Source organism: Numenius arquata, chromosome 6 (assembly GCF_964106895.1).
Source record: "Numenius arquata chromosome 6, bNumArq3.hap1.1, whole genome shotgun sequence".
Taxonomy (NCBI): domain Eukaryota; kingdom Metazoa; phylum Chordata; class Aves; order Charadriiformes; family Scolopacidae; genus Numenius; species Numenius arquata.
The window spans coordinates 22721645-22739340 of NC_133581.1; the positions used below are offsets into that span (position 1 = coordinate 22721645).

General features: G+C 38.1%; 1 protein-coding gene across 2 annotated transcripts in view; it reads right to left on the bottom strand.

Annotated features, from left to right (window-relative positions):
• Positions 1-17696, bottom strand: part of GALNT18 (polypeptide N-acetylgalactosaminyltransferase 18) — a 245291-nt gene that overhangs the window by 112390 nt on the left and 115205 nt on the right. For both annotated transcript variants that reach the window (XM_074148974.1, XM_074148975.1), the window contains exons 2-3: positions 13604-13796; positions 382-548 (exon numbers count right to left, since the gene is read on the bottom strand). In XM_074148974.1, coding sequence (XP_074005075.1) covers positions 382-548; positions 13604-13796 — 360 coding nt within the window. The remainder of the gene's footprint in view (positions 1-381; positions 549-13603; positions 13797-17696) is intronic.

Genomic DNA, 17696 nt, shown 5'->3' on the forward strand with positions numbered 1-17696 from the left:
ATATGAAAGAGTGAGTACACACATGCAACCATAGAACCGAAACAGAAAGAGTACAGAAAGTACATAATCTTGAAAGCACTCTAAAGTACTGAAGTAAAACATCTTAGGTCTCTAATCTATTGTTACACTCAAAATTCTGCTTACCAGACACCTTAAGCACATAGAAACAGCATCCTTTGTACATACTCTTTTTAACATGCCCCATTTGTGCTTATTTGAAGACATCCCAGCAAGACTGTGGGATGAAGAACAGAGAAAACAACACTGACAACATCTGAAATGCCACTGGGATGAGCAGGAGCCAATATTCAAGGATTCCCATGTATGATCCAACCTCTAGGGGGAAAAAAAAGTAAAAAAAAAAGAACCAAAACCTCTTACCATTATTACTGTTATCATCAACTAAAATAATCTCTTTGAGCAGGTGAGCAGGAGTCCGGTCAATGGCTGAATGAATGGAGCGCAGAATCACCGAGAGAGCTTCATTAACAAATATGAATACAATGCTGACCTCAGGAAGCCTGTCAGGAAATGTAAGGTTTCTGCACCTGAAGAAAAAGGTTAAAAAAAAAAAAAAAAAAATTAAACTGCTGGAAGTCACACAAACTGTTTCAGAAAAATCTATCCCCAGCCATAAGAATCGTAAGAGAGCTTTTATAGGCATGGATCAGAAGGTCCCCATACCTGTTCAGAGCACATATAGAAAGAACCAGATGAATTACTATCTAAAAAAGGAATCTCTGAAAACAATATCCTGAATCTGCCTGTGCAACCAAGACCTAGAGTGAGCTCACTTTTCCACCCAAGGCCTCAAACACTGAAAATTTTGCAAACCAAATGTAAACTCTAGTTTAAATGCAGCTTCCAACAGCAATTGTTCATAATGTCTTTCTGGACAGCGCAGACAGGAATAAACAGAGTTAGTCCCTTACTTTAAAAAGCATCTTCTTAATAGCCACATTAATTATTTTTTTTTCTAGAGAATACACCACCTATCTCAGTCAAAATCAGAGCCTTCTTTCTCAACTCAATAATAACACAGTAAAAGATCCAGCTCCAAAAACACCCTGCTAGAAAAGCTCAGACAGACAGTGTAGCCAGAAAAGCAAGTAAAAGGCTGGAAAACTTATCTGTAAGCTCAGTCAAGAGGTTTAATCAGAATGAGGAATACTCTTATAACCTGATGGATTTTCCTGAGCTTTTTAAAAAAAAAAAAAGTATTTTAGCCACATGCCAATTTACTTATGCAAACATCAGTATGGAAGTGCTGCCCACAACTTTGAAGTTCCTTAATGTTTTGTTGGCTTTTTTCACTCCTTCATTTAAAAAAGGATTCAAATTTTATAATTTTATGAAGAATAGAAAGCCCTTTTAGCAATTTCTATCTTTTAAACTGTCAGCAAAATGTTTGATTTTTAAATAAAGCCAGAAGTTAAGTAATTATTTCTCTCTGGAACTTTTAGTATATTAATGCAATGTTTCTGACCAACAGTTAATTCCAACTTTTTCTCAGTTCTAAAACTATTTACTAGGATGAAATTAGGCCACAGGCTGAGCCAGGCATCATTTCTAGATAGGCTGCGTAGATGGAAATGATTGATGCAAATGTTCTTCTCTGTCTCCTGACAACACTGAAGTGGTGATCTTCTCTCCAGATGCCCAGATTCACTACATCCAGGAACTCCTTAAAGATGTGGAAAGCATTACTAACTAGTCAATGTTTAGCATATAGAAAGCATGGATGGATTCAGAATTCTTAAATCATGCTTGAATATGACTCCTTAACTAAATTTGTTCTTCAGTTCGAAGAGAAAGTGTAACTTTTTTTTTCTATTATTATTTTGGACTTTATATAGTCAATAAATACAGAGAAGTATTGCAAAAGCATTCCTCTTCACATGCTGGATGTTGCACAAAAATTAAATTGAATCAAGATGATGTATTAGCATATATGTTTTTAAAGCTTCTGAAGAGAGTCAGTGTGCAGGACACATGACATCCAAAGCCACTGAGATACACTTAATATTCAAAATTCAGATGATCAACCAATTTTCTCAATTCAGTCATTAGTTTGAAATTGATGGAAATCATACTAAATAGTTATTTAATATTTTAGGTACTTTTCTCTCTGTTAACATGTGACAGAATTATATAGACACGTAAAACAGAAAACATAGTCTTGAAAAAGTAACAACAGTTTTAGTCTTAAAAGTTGTACACTATATTTTTTTAATAAGCTGGTTCATTCATCGTTCACAAACAAATAAGAAACTTGTTCACAAGAGACCCACAGCTTTTGTTCCATAGAAGCAATACAAGAGAGAAACAATTAAAATGGTGTTTGGATTTACTGAGTCCCACTTGTAGCTTGATCTTTTGGCAGCATAACAAATAAACACTTACTTTCCAAAACCAGTTTATATTTCTACTGGTGTGTTAGTTCCCTATTTTCGGTGGTAAGAGAGCTTCAGTGTTAAGCATCAGGCTGAAAAGTTTTCTTTGAAGCTTTCAGGAGAGTTGAAAGCATGTCACTTTACTTTTCTTCTTTTCTTCTCTCTTTTTTTTTTTTTTTTTTTTTGAGTACCACTGGACAGCAGATGAAATGTAACAACAGCTTCTAGAAGTGTAATTGTGTCATTTATAATTGTGTCATTACAATTGCACCCCCACACCCCCAACCTTTTTTTTTTTTCTTTAAACTGAATGTCAATTCATTAAAGATGACTTGTAATAAAATTTCACTACTCTCTGCAAATCAGATTCTCAAAAAGGCTTACACTTGGATGTCTTCTATACCTGGCCTTCAAAAGCAGGTGCAGTCATGATTCTTAGTGGTTTTGGGGAGTTTTGCTGGCAATCAAGGTTTTCTAAGACGGACTTATCAATAGGAAACACAAAGGAATAGGATTTGTGAATAGGATTCACAAAGGAAATCTAAATAAAAATCTAAATATTGCGTCTTTCCGCAGAGTGATGTGTAACCTGTAAAGTACACAGCTGCTCAAAAGCAGACATACAAGACAGGAAAGGAGAAGCTTTCTCTACGAAGCACTGTGGGCCCTTGGAATTAATCAGAGCCATAGGTACATTCCTACAGATAGGAACCCGAGTGCTTTTTATTCAAAATAAAACACTATAACAAGAGGCAGAGGGAGCTGCCTTTTCTTCCAGAAGACAACTAGTGCAAGACAGCACTGTTTTTCTCTTTTAGCCCATAGTTCAGGAGTTAAAACCTTCAACCATGACAGAAGGAGCATGAGTTCAATCTTCTCTCATCTCTCCAGAGAGCTATCTAACTACTTGCCAGTTTAGTATGATTATTTTCAGTTCCCCTTTCCAGAGGTGTTCTACTTGCTGTAGAGCAATTAAATGTACACTAAGTTGGAGTGATCCCAAGTAAGTCTCTCTAGCCTCATGTTTAAGGCAAATTCCTTGGAGGAAGGACCTGTATTGCAGTACCCATTCCAACGGATGTTCAAGCATTTTAAACCCTGGGCTTCACTCTTTATGGCTATGTTCAACCTTCCAGATTATAATGCCACAGTAACTCTTGTGATCCCTTTTTTCTTTCTTTTGCAAGCTAATATTTATTGTTTTCATTTAAGAAGTGCTGCTTTGGCTGAAGGAATAAAGTCACCTTCACAGAGCCTGCAAATCAAGTGTCAAGGCACTTCTTTGGGAAGCAATACAGAATCACAGAATGGTTGAGGTTGGAATGGACGTCTGGAGGTCATCCTGTCCAATCTTCTCTTCAGGCAGGGTCACCTAGAGACGGCTGCCCAGGACCTTATCCAGATAGCTTTTGGATATTTCCAAGGATGGAGACTCTACAACCTTTCTGGGCAATCCGTGCCAGTGCTCGGTCACCCTCACAGTAACAAAGTGTTTCAGTTTGTGCCCATTCCTTCTGGTCCTGTCACTGGGCACCAATGAAAAGAGCTTGGCTCCATGCTCTTTGCAGCCCCCCTTCAGATATTTATATACATTGATGACATGAGCTTCCTCTTCTCTAGGCTAAACAGTCCCAACTCTATATATACACATAAGGTTTCAAATCTTCTTACAGAGAAATGATAGTTCTCCACACCTGCCTCCTGTACCATAGAGTGAGTATTTTAACCTCTGAAATCATTCATTAAGGAAAGGTCATCTTCTGCGGTGAACAATCTCTTAAAGCACTGTTTAAAAACACTGCCTAGATGACTGAGATTTTGAGGCAGGCACAAATTGACTTGGGCTCAGCACTGTCAAATCTGAGGTGAATCTTTGGCAAATGTGAAGTTTAGGTGCCACAAGGGTTAAGTGGCATTGGAAAACAGGATTTTCAAGGTGTATATTTCAGGCTCAAAGTGTCTGGGAGGCCCCTGTACTTATGATCATATTACAATTTTTAAGTACTAGCCCTCACAGTTTTCCAAAAGATGCTAAGACCATTGGAGATCCAGCTCCTTGAAGAACAGACCCTATTCATGGCACACTGTGTGTGTGCACATGCATGCCATTCTGCATTGACAAAAAGAATTCCATATACAATCTGGATACTATTACTTTGTGGATGTCATCTATGCAAGTTAGATGTACAAATTTGCATGGGCATAATGAGAAATTGCTAACAAAATTGTAGTCTCCTATACACCTTTATAAAGCTATCACATTTCTGTTTGATGTAGTAACTGAAATTTCACTCAAGTTTTGAAAATAAGGCTTCAAACAGGCTACGAACTAGTTAACAGGCTTAAATATACGGAAATAATTTTCAGTATTAGCTTGCAAAGACCTGCAAAGCCTGTTAGTTTAGTGATTCACTTGTAGCCAAAATGCATGGAGATACAAAATGATCCAGCAAACCAAGCTACAGCCCATCTATCTTTCAGCTATCTAGCGTAGGCATAGTAATATTTGTTATCCTCAGCCATACCAATGTGCAAAGAAGATAAAAATGAAACTCTAGGAAAAATTGTAAGATATGTCATCTATCAGACAAAAAACCGCACAGTGATTTTGGAAAATATTTGGAAATAGTTCAAAAGTTGCTTTCTCAAAGACTAGGGTTTTTCTCCTCTGTCACTTAAGCTAAGGTTGAGTTATATGTAAAATATACTTTTGCAAGAAATTAGTGACAAATTATATTCCAAAAATGTTGATGACAAAATCAGTCCCCAAAACATTGATGCCCTACCATAGATTCATGCATAAACTGAAACATTCAAACAAAATTTCTGCTTTTGACATGTCTTCCATCCATTTAAAGGAAACTATTTATATTGGTTTTTCTACCTGCATTCATTTAAATCTGTTCAAATTGAATCACACTGGAGAAGATTTTCCATTTCCTAGCACCTTGTACAAGACAAGAGCAAAGTGTTTAATGCTATGAATGTCATTTGACTCCCTTTTTTGTCCACCATTGTGGTGGTGTGCTCCCCATCAACCTGACCTTTATCTCCCATAACCCTTCACAAGCAATAACCACCCATGGTGGTCACAATGGGTGCATCTAGTTGTGATGACTGCATCTGGCTCAATGTGGTTTTGGGGAGACAGATAACAACACAATAGCCAAGGGCTAACTTGAGCAACACACCCACCTAACCAGAATACTGGTACTGTGGTTGATATGCAAATATTACTATAAGCCAATCATCCTACCCCCATAATTAGTAAACAGTCAAAGAGCCCTTTGAGCTCTCCTGCACGACAGCAGGCTGCATGCCAGGACCTCCGCCTAAGTAGGGACATCACTCAGGGTTACTCCTTGAGATTAAGAGATTCCTTGCTGTAACAGGTCCTTGGTAAGTGACTAATAGGATGCTAAAGTTTGAAATCTTAACTAAGTGATATAAAGGATTGACTGCACGTATATAATCCTTTAGACACAAACTGTTGAGCAAGTCTGGGACTAGGACTGGATCCAGCTGCACCTAACTCCTCTCCGAGAAGGAGTTTAGAAAGCAAGGGGTCCTTTCTGAACCTCATGACTCAACGGGAGGGTCTTCCTCACAGTTCTGTCTGACTCTGTCCTCTACGCAGTGGTGTGCCTTGCCATCAAATCTTGTTAAACCACTGTCACATTTACTATCAAATTTTGCTAAATCCCTGGTTTATATCAATAAAAGTATTGCTGCTTCTCTCTACAAGTGAAGCGCACCACTCCATCTGCAACAACCATACATTAAAAGATAACTACATACAATACAAGAGAATAGAATTAGGCTCCCATTGTATCTAATTTTTTTAGTCTTTTCAAATGGATTCTTTTCAATGAGGCTACATTCCAAAATTGAGCTAATATTTTCTGTTTTCCATTCAAACCCACTTATCATCTACTTCCAGCTTGAATTCACTTATTTTTTAATGTGTGTAGAGCTTTTAAAATGTGGATTTTCCTGCCTACATTGTTTTTCATATTAGATGATGACAGTAAAGATTACTTTTTTTTTTTTTTTTTATTTAAACAAATCAGAATTAAACCCACACACCTCAGATCATGCACAGAATGCAGAACACTTGTGCAGGTTCACAAGTATGTCTGTCTTCCTCTTTACGCCAAATGTTGTGAGGGATAAAATTCCATAATTCTAGGAACGAACAAGAAATAGCTACAGAGAAAGGGTGCATGTATATGTATATAAAACATAGCTGAAGGGGGAAAAAGGGAGGAAATTGTATGGATCAAAATCTTAGCTCCACTAAGCCCTAAAAATTGAACGGTTGCGTGGCAACTGGCATCGCACAAGTTTCAATGACAGCTCTGCTTCAGACTCATCTGGGGGCCTTGGACAAGACCCCTAACCTGCCTCTCCACAAGGTGAGGATCTTGCTAAAAAAACAAATCCACAAAGTATAGAGCATATTTCAGTATTATGACTAAGTGATTTTTAAATATAAATTCTAAATATGATTTAGAATTACAATGACGAGTATCAGCCCAATGTAGCTAAAAAATTACCTCTAGCAACCTACTCCACTAAATTACATTGGGCTAATAACACTAAAGTAACAGTTGTCATGGTTACCAGAAATTTAGAGAAACTCCTGGTGTTCTATTTCAAGCACAACTCTGGTAAATGGAGGAGAGCATACATTATGAATCTTCTTTCAAATATTTGTCCACAAGAAAATTATATTCCTCTAGAATATAAGCATTGTGATAAGACAATTTAGCCAGTCACATTAAAATTAGTTTGCATAACTACGCAGTAAGAACAACAGAGCAAGAATTATTTCCTGTATTAATAACTTATCTCTGAGACCTTCTACAAATATATATATAAAAATTATGAAAAAGAATTTTTTTCTGCAATTTTTCAGAACATTTCACCAACAGTTACATGGGTATTGCAGCGAACAATGGCAACAGAACACACTTTTTGTTTTAATCACTAAATTATGTCATCTATTCCACATTTTTATAAAAACACAGGATGCAATAAAGCACATTACTAAAACATTTGGGGATAAGGTATTGTTTTAAGAACATATGTGGGAGGAAGCTTTAGTTCCAACAGAATAAGAATTTCTCAGAAGCACAAGCAGAAATAAAATTGTACTTTCTTCAAGATCTGGTGACATTTTGTCATCAGCCAAAATGGCAAATGGAAATTCAAGATGTATGGGAGGTAAAAATACTCCATTCTGGCATAAATTAAATAAATAGCACTAAAACTCTTGCAGAAATAACTGAGTCTTGCAAGAACTCCAGCTCAACTATTTATGTTTATAATTTCATTTTGTGATCATTCTTCATTCTTCCTTTCACTATTATCAGCATTTTAAGTGCTAACTGAATTATGCTAACAAGGCTGGCATTGAACAACATATCAAAAGGGCTTTTTTTCTTGACCTCTGAGGATTACAATCTATTATTACAGAACTACAGCAAGGAAAACTACCTCTGCTGCAAATCTAGAAGTCTTTGGTCATCATCTTTTACAAGGGAGCAAAGGCAGGCATACAATTGTGTGAGGAATTTGAATACAGAGTTACTACGTAACTATAAGCGAACATGGCTAACATTTTTTTCTCCTGGCACCAATTCCTAAAAACAAACAGAAAATTTGTAATAAGGAATTATTAGATAACCGGCAAGGAAGCTGATAAATATGCAGATAAGTTCCAAGATTGTAACACAAGAGTGATTAGTTCTTGGTCTCCTAAGCATCTTACAGCATAGATTTAACTGCAATAGATTGATTCCCCTCACCTTTTAATAAAAGCTATAGGTTCATTTTTTTTCTTGGTATTTAAACCCACGTCTTTCTCTGAAGAAAGCACTAAGAACAGTAAGCTGGGAGTTGATGATCTCAATAAAACTCATCTTTGGATGAACATGAGAAGAATTCTTTATAGGTATTCAGCCAAAAATTGTTAGCCTCTCATGGTATTATGCCATGGATTATTCCAAGTATGTTTTAGTGTAAATGCCAAGCGAAAGAACATCCACATGTTATGACACATTAATAAGAGACTGAGAGAGCGAGAATGAGCGAGAAAGAGAGGGAGGGAGGGAGGGAGAGAGAGAGGGAGAGAGAGTGCAAGCGCTGATTACTGCATCGCATCTTCTTCCAGTTAAAGGAGACAATAGGGAAGATCAAAACCAACAAGTGTACATCATTATTAACTGAGGTTATTATAGCAGCTTGGAGACTGCGGCTGATTAGATAACACTGCTAGTGGTATTAAATATTTCTAGAGCAGCCATTTGAGGAGATACATTCAGACAGGGCAAACTGAAGCACAGATCAGAATCACAGAGGGTGGCCACTCAGGCAGTACACACCACTGCTATGAGTCTCTTTGAAGGCAGGCAAAAGTGAGATAAGAGAAAGAAGAATCAAAGGTAGAGAGATGAGTAAAAGAGAGTGGGAAATATGACAGAATTAAACATTAGATATTTAACAGAAGTGCTGAATAATTTGGTAATTTTAGGACTTTTGTCCAAAACAATACAATAGGTAAATTATCAGGGTTTTGTGCTCTTTTTAAAGGATCCCTCTGAAACATCAGATACAACATGCAAAATTTATGCTTTCATGAACAGAAACAAAAGAACTCAGTCAGAAATGAACATTGAGCCATATCTGTAACTAACATAAGCCCAGGAAAACAGAACCGTTCCACTGACGCACCTGGAAGCAAATGCTTATGGAATGCAAGTTTGTAGGAGCTGGCTTTTGGGAGAAGCAGAGCTAACATGCAAATGCCCAGCCCGACCCTCACAATTTGAGATCACGTGTTTTTCTTACATCAGTTTTAATAAAGGAAAACCTACAGATTTATATGTCTAAGGTATTGCACACTACATCCAGAACCACCATAACACTGATGGACATTTTGGGCAGATGTACACACATAAGCAGCTTTTGTGCTAAAATGCATCACTCTCCTCAACCTGTAAATGCCTAGTTTTTCTCTCGTAGTTTGCATTCAGTGGATAATCCTGCCTGCTGTTGGTACCCACTTTATCATAAACCTAATTCTGCTGCTCTTCAAGACTTCTACCATTGTCCCTTGCTGAATTGAGCCTTGAAGTAATACAATTTGGGACTGGTGAACTGTTTGAAACAAGAACTTAAAAATGGCCAAAGCCTTTCTCTGCACAGGAGACAGGACATCTCCTCTGCACTCGTCTAGATGCCAAACAGCCAAATGCTGTACCATACTATTTAGCGATCTCCAAAGAAGAAAAAACATCTGAGCTTCAAATGCTGCTTCTCCTGCTCCACACCTTTTGCTTCTTCATACAAGTACAGTTTCTACCAATGCAAAAGAAGTTTGGCTGACTGCAGTTGCTCACTGACTGAAAAGTTGCTTTATGCCTACTGGTCAGTTCCTTCATATCAAACAGGCTATGCAGGGGAAAAACTCTGCAGAATAGTTCCTCTGCTGGGATCCTGCTGCACACCTCTTTTTCCACTACCCCTCACTCTCTCATCACATAAGGAAAGAAGAATATTATCTCTCTTTTCCACATGTGATTCAGCACACTGGATCAGGCAACAAAAAATTTACAAGCCAACAAAGTAGAATCCTAAGTGCATCCACTCAAAAGGAGATTTGGTACACAGCTTTGGGATCCCTAAACAACCTAAGTTTTAATAATGTCCTTCTGTGTAAGCTTGTTCAACATTTCACTCATGACAAGCTTTGTGGGTACTGCCTGCCCTACTTAAAGTAATGAGCCCAACAGAATTATAACTAACACACAAGTATTATCCCGTTCCTGCACACAGTAAGAGCAACATTGCCATCCTCAATGCTTCCAAGCTCATTAGAGCCAGTAGTTATTTCTTAGTCTGTGATGTAGATATGTTACGGGCTAACAGATGCACATAAGGGTGATAAACAGCAGAGCACCCAATTTCAGTGGCAAAAAATAAATAGAGGCCATAGGAGACACAGCATAAACAATACTGCACAATACTGCTTGTACTAGCTACTAAATACTGCAAAAACAGAGCTACTTCAGGATGTGACAATTACTTCAGGAGGCTGTCATATCCAGGGGATTTATTTATTATAATCTGTATTATAACAGATTATTTTGGACTGTGCTGGGGACTCCACTGTGCTAGCACAAATATTGACAGTGAAAAGTAATCAAATTCTGGACAATTTATCACAGGACATGAGGTTCATGGCTGCACAGAGGGTTACAAACCACTCTGCGGTACCTAAAACATGAGAAGGGTGCACTGCAAGGTGTGACAATTGCCACAGCCCGACCCAATTGCAATCTGATGGACGTTTCCATCTGACTGATGGTCATTTCTTTCAAGAGAAGCCATAGTTCAAGGACTTCTGGTCTCTAAAATGGGCTACTAAATGTGGTCACCCACCTCTGCAGGTTACCCACATTGGAGGACTGGGCAAGGCCAAATACTTGCCCTCACCTCCACAGGTGTTGCAGCTCAGCAATCTCTAATTGCCCTCTGGTTTCCTCCCAAATCACTGTCCTCTGGTGTTTCTGGTTTTCTCATTCTCACGGCATTAACCATTGACAATATCAGCCCTAGAAAATCCTCTGCTATAATATGGGATTATTACATATGTGGAGTGGCGTTTCTCACTGCAGAACCCTGCAAAGAAATGCTGAGCTCCTCTGCCAAGTTATTTTGATGTGAATTCACAGAGCACTGCAGGCAGAAAAAAGGTTAAGGCTGAGTCATATCAGTATGATATAAAAGAGACTACTAACACCACACACTCCTGGCAGATCACTTAGTTCTCCCAGTCTCAACTGTGGCCAACCATACATGAATTACATTAGACTTCAGTTATACATATATTTCTGTTGACTTTCCAACTTACTATACTTGATATGATAGGTTATGAATACAGATCATAGACCACAACTGAGTCCAGATGTGACATGAACTCCTTTCCTTTAGCTACCTGCCCACAAGCCTTTGCTGGGATTCCAACGTCATGCTGACTCTTGCGGAACCGCTGCTGAATGCAGGCTAATGAGTTTGGTTAGACCTAGGCTGACTCCACCCAGAGCTATTGTGGTACCTCTGTCATATCTGTGCTTTTGTGCTTTTCTAGTCAGAACAGGAATACTGCAACTAACTAAGGTCCAGCAAAGTTGATTAATTCGGTCTCCATTCCCCTTGCTGTGTGCTCTCTTCAGACCAAGCTGCCCTTGGCTTTCATGCTATGCTGCTTGAGCCTAGTCTCTGCCCATGGATACATGGATACATTAAATACATCTAGAGAGACTCTGGAAGCGACTAATTCAATTGGCTTTAAAAATAGGTGCTACAAATCCTAAAAATTGATCATTATAGTGGCAAACATACTCTTGCAGTGTAGGTTTTTTTTTCCCCCAATAGTCATGTGTGTGCTCTCACACAAATGAGTATTTGCATATCAGGGGTGGGAATTCTTCTTTCAGCAACATGATTTGCAGAAAACCCTGTAGCTCTGGACTCCACAGGGTGCCATATATACAGCAAACAGTGTAGATACTACCTGACAACACTCTTCCCTCAGTATCAGAATTTACTACATTGTAGTGTCAGTTCACCTACTTACTCCTGAACGATAATAATAAAAGTGGGGGGGAGTCTTCCTGAACTACGATTACTAAGCCATTATTTTGGATGCATGTATCCATAATCATATTGTAATATCTACATGTTTCTGGCAGATAGTTAACTAAGGATCAAAAATTTCACAAAAATTAGGATCATGATTCATTTCAAACTGGAGTTTCTTTTAAAATCCCAACGCTAATTTATTTCTTTGAGCTACAGTAACATTAATCCTCTCTGTCTTTTTAATTTTTAAAACCCATAGCTATAAATAATTTAGATTGAAATCATTCAGGAGAGTCATTTCAAAAGAGATATAAGAACAGACACATTTCTGTCATTGATGCTTTTTTAGTTATAGAAGATTTATTTTTCCTCTGAATTAGTTTACAATTTAAAAAAAAAGGATTGTCCCTACAGACAATGCTACACTGATTTAACCAAAATAAAAATATAATCGCATGGATCTTGATTTCCTTAAAGTTATTATTTCAGCAAATCCACAACATAAATATTTCTAAACTGTGATATATAATAATATATAGCATAAATATATTTAAAATTGCTATGCTGTTGCCTGGAATGGCGTTCATATCTTTTCATTAGTATCGAACAACTTAATACAGGGTAAAATGTACCACTTACTGCTTTAGTTATTAAAACATTTGGTTAAAGTAAGTGAATCAGATCACATCTGGATTGTTTTTGGAATTGGCAAGGAACTAAGAAGCCTTTCACATCTTGGTTACTGGTTCAATTCAGTAAGTACCCATGATATTTATTTTAAAGATTTACTTTTTTTAGTGAGCTGCAAAAAAAGTAGTTTTTCCTCCACCCATTTACCCATTCCCAGAGCTGCTGTTTGTTCAAAGGCTCACCCAGGCTGTAAAAAAGTTGAGCATTAACTGTCTCTCTAAATGGTCCTACCAGAACAGGCCTCAAATGCACTAAAAGGAAGGTTGTTCACTCCCTTGGTCCCATCCATCTCAGCAAGCCACTGTGGAATAACCGTGGATGTATTTACCCTGCCTGACATGCATGATTCCCAGCAGAGAACAGCCCAGTAATGGAGGCACCATGGCCTTTCAGCTGGAACACACTGCTTGACTAAATTGCGTATTTCACCACTAGAGCTCAACAGTTTCACCTGCTTACTGATCTTTATCAGACAGCTGTGGGCTTTCAAAAAGAGTGGTTCTTATTTTTTTCCTATTTTAGTCAGGTCTTCTGATAAAACTGAAATGTAACATAGAAAGGTTGTTCTTTTAGCAGTAAAACACTTTCTATCTAATGTAAATTGTAGGTGAGATTAAGGTTCCAAAGGATCTTGGGGAACTTTTTTAATGGACGCTTACTGGGATTTTAATAGGACTTAATTTGGGCACTCCGGTGTTTCAGGAAACGTTTGAAACTTCCAACCTTCATATATTTGATCGAAATTACTCACTCTGGACACCGTTTGTAAACTACCTTCTATGTGATCATACAATACAAGACCTCCCCGTGAAGAAGAGCTAACAGACTCTACAACTCAGAACCTACAAAAAGGTACTGAAGACAGCACTTACCCGTTAGGCCTAAGGTCAGGCAGGGGCCTGTCCAGCGGCAAGCGATCGCTCAGGTAAGCATTGTAGCCGTAATACTGGAACTGTTTAAGTGCGATACGTCTGTTTTCAGGACTGAGCTCCTGGCCCCAGTGAGCAAAGAGAGATGAGTCAGTGAATGCTTCGGCAGGATTTTCTTCCAGTTTTGGTGGAGCTTCTACAAAAGACAAAGACAAAAAGAAACTATTTTAGACTTTCATTCTAACTGGCTCTAGGGTACGTTACTTTAAAAAGCATAACTTTAGGGAGAACGCAACGCAGAACAGCACGTGCTGCTGGCTTACAGCAGCCTGTAAGTCTTCACATAACATGACATTCACCTCTTGTGATAGTGTAACTATTAGCACCTAAGGCTCAAAATTTAATATTCAAAATACAGTTAAAGACAATTATCTTTTCATCACAATTACACTAAAGGCCAGGACTGATAAATCTAAATGAATTAAATTTCAAAAGAATTTTTATCAGACAACAAAAATGTTATTTTGGTTTTATGTACAAAGATGAACTACTTAATTTCAGCCTGAATTATCTTGCCAGAAAAAGATTAAAGTTTTGAAGGGGAAAAGCAAAGACAAAGGAAGAGAAGAGAGAATCTGTACAGAATGCACAAAATGGCTGCTGAAGTCTGTGTGTAAAATAAGTTCTTTGAAACTACAGATTCAACAGAGAGAAAAAATTCACTGCACTTGGCATCCATGTTAAATAGAAAACCAGTTTCAGTCACACAATAATCTTATGGTCCAATTTACCAATCCAGCCTATTTGAATTTGTAGTCCATATTTAGGTGTGTGCAATGATGTTACTGGGATTGTTACTTTGTAGTATTTGTGTCATTATAAAAAGCTTTTGTTTCACAAGGCCACATCTCTGGCTGCTGTAACAAATAGAGAAGATGGGAAATTATATACCTAGAACTTATTTTTAGAAGAGTTCCAGTACAATGAAATCACAGCATTCCTTCTCAATATCTAGTTGCTCAAGAAGTCTGTTCAAGGTGACTTGCAAGGGTCTCTCTAACAGCACTATCACACCCCTCCAACCAGCCCTTCAGGCTTTACTCAGGTGACCACACGATCTAACCCAGAGAATCCCCTCTCTCAGTAGACGTTTTATGATATACAGTACACTAATAAAGAAAGATAAAATGCCTTACTTGATCCCAATTTGTCACCATAAGCTTGTGACTCACAAAGAATAAAAGTCTTCATTTTCTGGAAGTCCTAACTATTTACGAACTGCCTCCATAGCCATTAAGAAATAGCCAACTAAATAAAAACTCTCATTTCTGAAGAGCTATACTCACAAATCAGAATTGGTTTGGTCACACAGAGACTTAGGTAAATAAAAGTGGATCTCTGGAAAAATCTTCAAATGGGTCCAATAGGCAGAAACTTCAACCCTGTCCAAAGTTCTCCTCAGTACCGGCACAGTCACCTACAGACCTGAACTGCTGGCTTAAGCTAGCTGCATGGAAACACCTAAAGAGAACAGTTTATGTACTAGTATTATATACCACTAGAATTGTGACACCCAAAGAATGCCACAAAGCACATTCTTTTATCTCTTACTAAAAAGAACCCAAAATGCAAAAACATAAATTGAGAAAATTAAGTTCTTTGATCTGTTCAAGATGTTTTCCTTTTTCCCCTGACAATACTGATAGGAAACTAATGACACTTGCTTCCCTGAGTTACATTCCAACCTCTGTAAATACATAATATTTCTTTATTTGTCAAAGTAGGGCCTCCCTGCCTGAGTCCTGGAACCTGCTCCAGCTCTTCAAAGATGAAAGACACGCTAAACCCTGCTATCACACAGACAAGTGTTATAGAGTGGAGCTTGGGAGTTTACATACAACTCTGCAATGGAAATTAAGAAAGCTTGACAAATTCAGATCATTTTGGAAGGTCCTAACTTGAGAAAGGCAGAATAGCTTTTAAATACCAATCCAAAAATCACAGCAACGGGGAAAGTCACAGGTATCTCTATCTGTTGTTTGACAACTATGTGATATCCACAAAAACAACTTGAATTTACACAAAGAATCTCACAAATTGTCTTCACATCATAAGAGATATTTAGATCAGGTATGTTCCTGATCCTGGCCAGTAGAAATAAAAGTTGCTCAGCACTTTTCAAGAACATGTACATTCATGCTAATCAAGGAAACTATGCAAATATTTGTCCAATCTGTTGTGTATTACATTAATCTGGATTTCTGCATATCAAGCATACTTTCCCTGAAGGTTTTAACTTTTATATTTATTATTACACCTATGGCAGAAGACTGCAGGATCCACCCAAATGCAAACAGCACACCAATGGATGAAGACATCTGAATAAAATTAAGACTCATAGTAAGAATAGTGCATCCGTGTGTATTTGTAACTATGGGCAGTTCCAAAGATAATTTCCCATGGACGAAAAGCCATTCCAGAAACAACATTCAGAGAATCACACTCACAAAGGCATCTGCTGAACTTTATCTAACGATTTTGTGGGCAAGAGTATTTCCTAAAGTGATCTATGAATCACTTGTTCTTTTCTGATTGAAAAAACACCCAGTAATCCAGGTTACTGGACTAAGGTTTTCCAGCAATGGATATCTGTGAATTTAGTTTACAAGCTCTAATAAAACGCTTGCCAAACATGGCCATTTTTTGTATACTAAGTAAACTTGTTATTTCAATACGTTGTTCTACAGGAAAAAAGTATTAGCAAGAATTTTCAATTAAAATTCCAATCAATGGAAGTAAGCACACATCTCTGATGACAAAGTCTTTCTTGCCTTAATTTGGCTGAAAGCCCTTGGGGGAAGCAACTTTGTTCAGGCACTCTCTCACAAGAAGTACAAACAATTATTGTAAGACCATCAGCTGCCTTTCAACTAGTCAAAAAGCGCATTTGATGCCTTAGTCTCTGACAACAGATCTTGGCCTGAAGTCTCACAGTCAGTTCTTCTTACCACTTGCTTCTACAATTGCAGAATGATCATGGGAAGCTAAGGCTCAAAGGTGATCCAGTAAGTAGTACTGCCTGAAGCAATACTAAGGTAGGCACATTTATCTGCTCAGTTATCACTAAAAAGGAAAGATCAGTTCCATTTTTCCTCTGGGAAGAAAGCTTACCACCCACAGCACGTTGCTGCAAGTGTTAACATGGGGTCTTCTCTACATTAACTTTTCACATCATCCAAAAAGCAGCACTGTATGCAGACAGGAGACTGGTATTGACTGACACTTTGCCATTAAATCAATTGGTAGCGAAGATAAAGCACACAGATGTCAGCTGGCTGGACACCTGGGCTGAGGAAGTCTCCTTCCAGAAGCCTGGCTGGTCATAGCATCAGCATGGGCTTGGTCACACACTCTTTACCTGAGTCAGAAAACCTCACAGCTTGTTTTCCATAAGCATCTGAGCATCTTTAACTCATACTTTCTGGTTCATGTTTACTGGTTATGCAATTAATATTAATATGAAATCTATTGCTTCATCTGATCTCATTGATTGCAGCCTCCAAGGCGGAAATTCACTCTCCTCTTTCTATTGGTCATTATATGGAATAGGTCAGAAACACTAAATCTGAAGACTCTGATGAAATCAAGATTGTAACATGACATGAAACCAATTCTCTCCTAGTAATAAAAGTATCTTTTAATAGTAACTGAAGCATGAATTAACTTGCATTAACACTGCCCTTGTAATGAAACACACACACTCTGGTTTCAATCGCCTTTTCTAGTGTACTGGGAACAAATAGCAAGGTTTGGGTTGCAGAGGGACTGCAGAAGTGGCCTCTCTGGGAGAAGGTCAGATGCTGCCCTGTGTCAGACATAGCCACTTCCCCAGCAGACCCACTGCTGACCACTTCAGTGAAAAAATATTTAACAAAGGGCAGAAAATGACAAGGACAAGGCAACAAGGGTTCAAGAGAGCAGCAGAGAGAACAGCAGAGGAAACAAGGAAATGAGAGAAGACCAAGGTCTGGAGAGTAGGAGATGCCCCATGTTGTCTTTGTTTCCTAATACCCTAGTTAGTAATGAAATGTTTGTG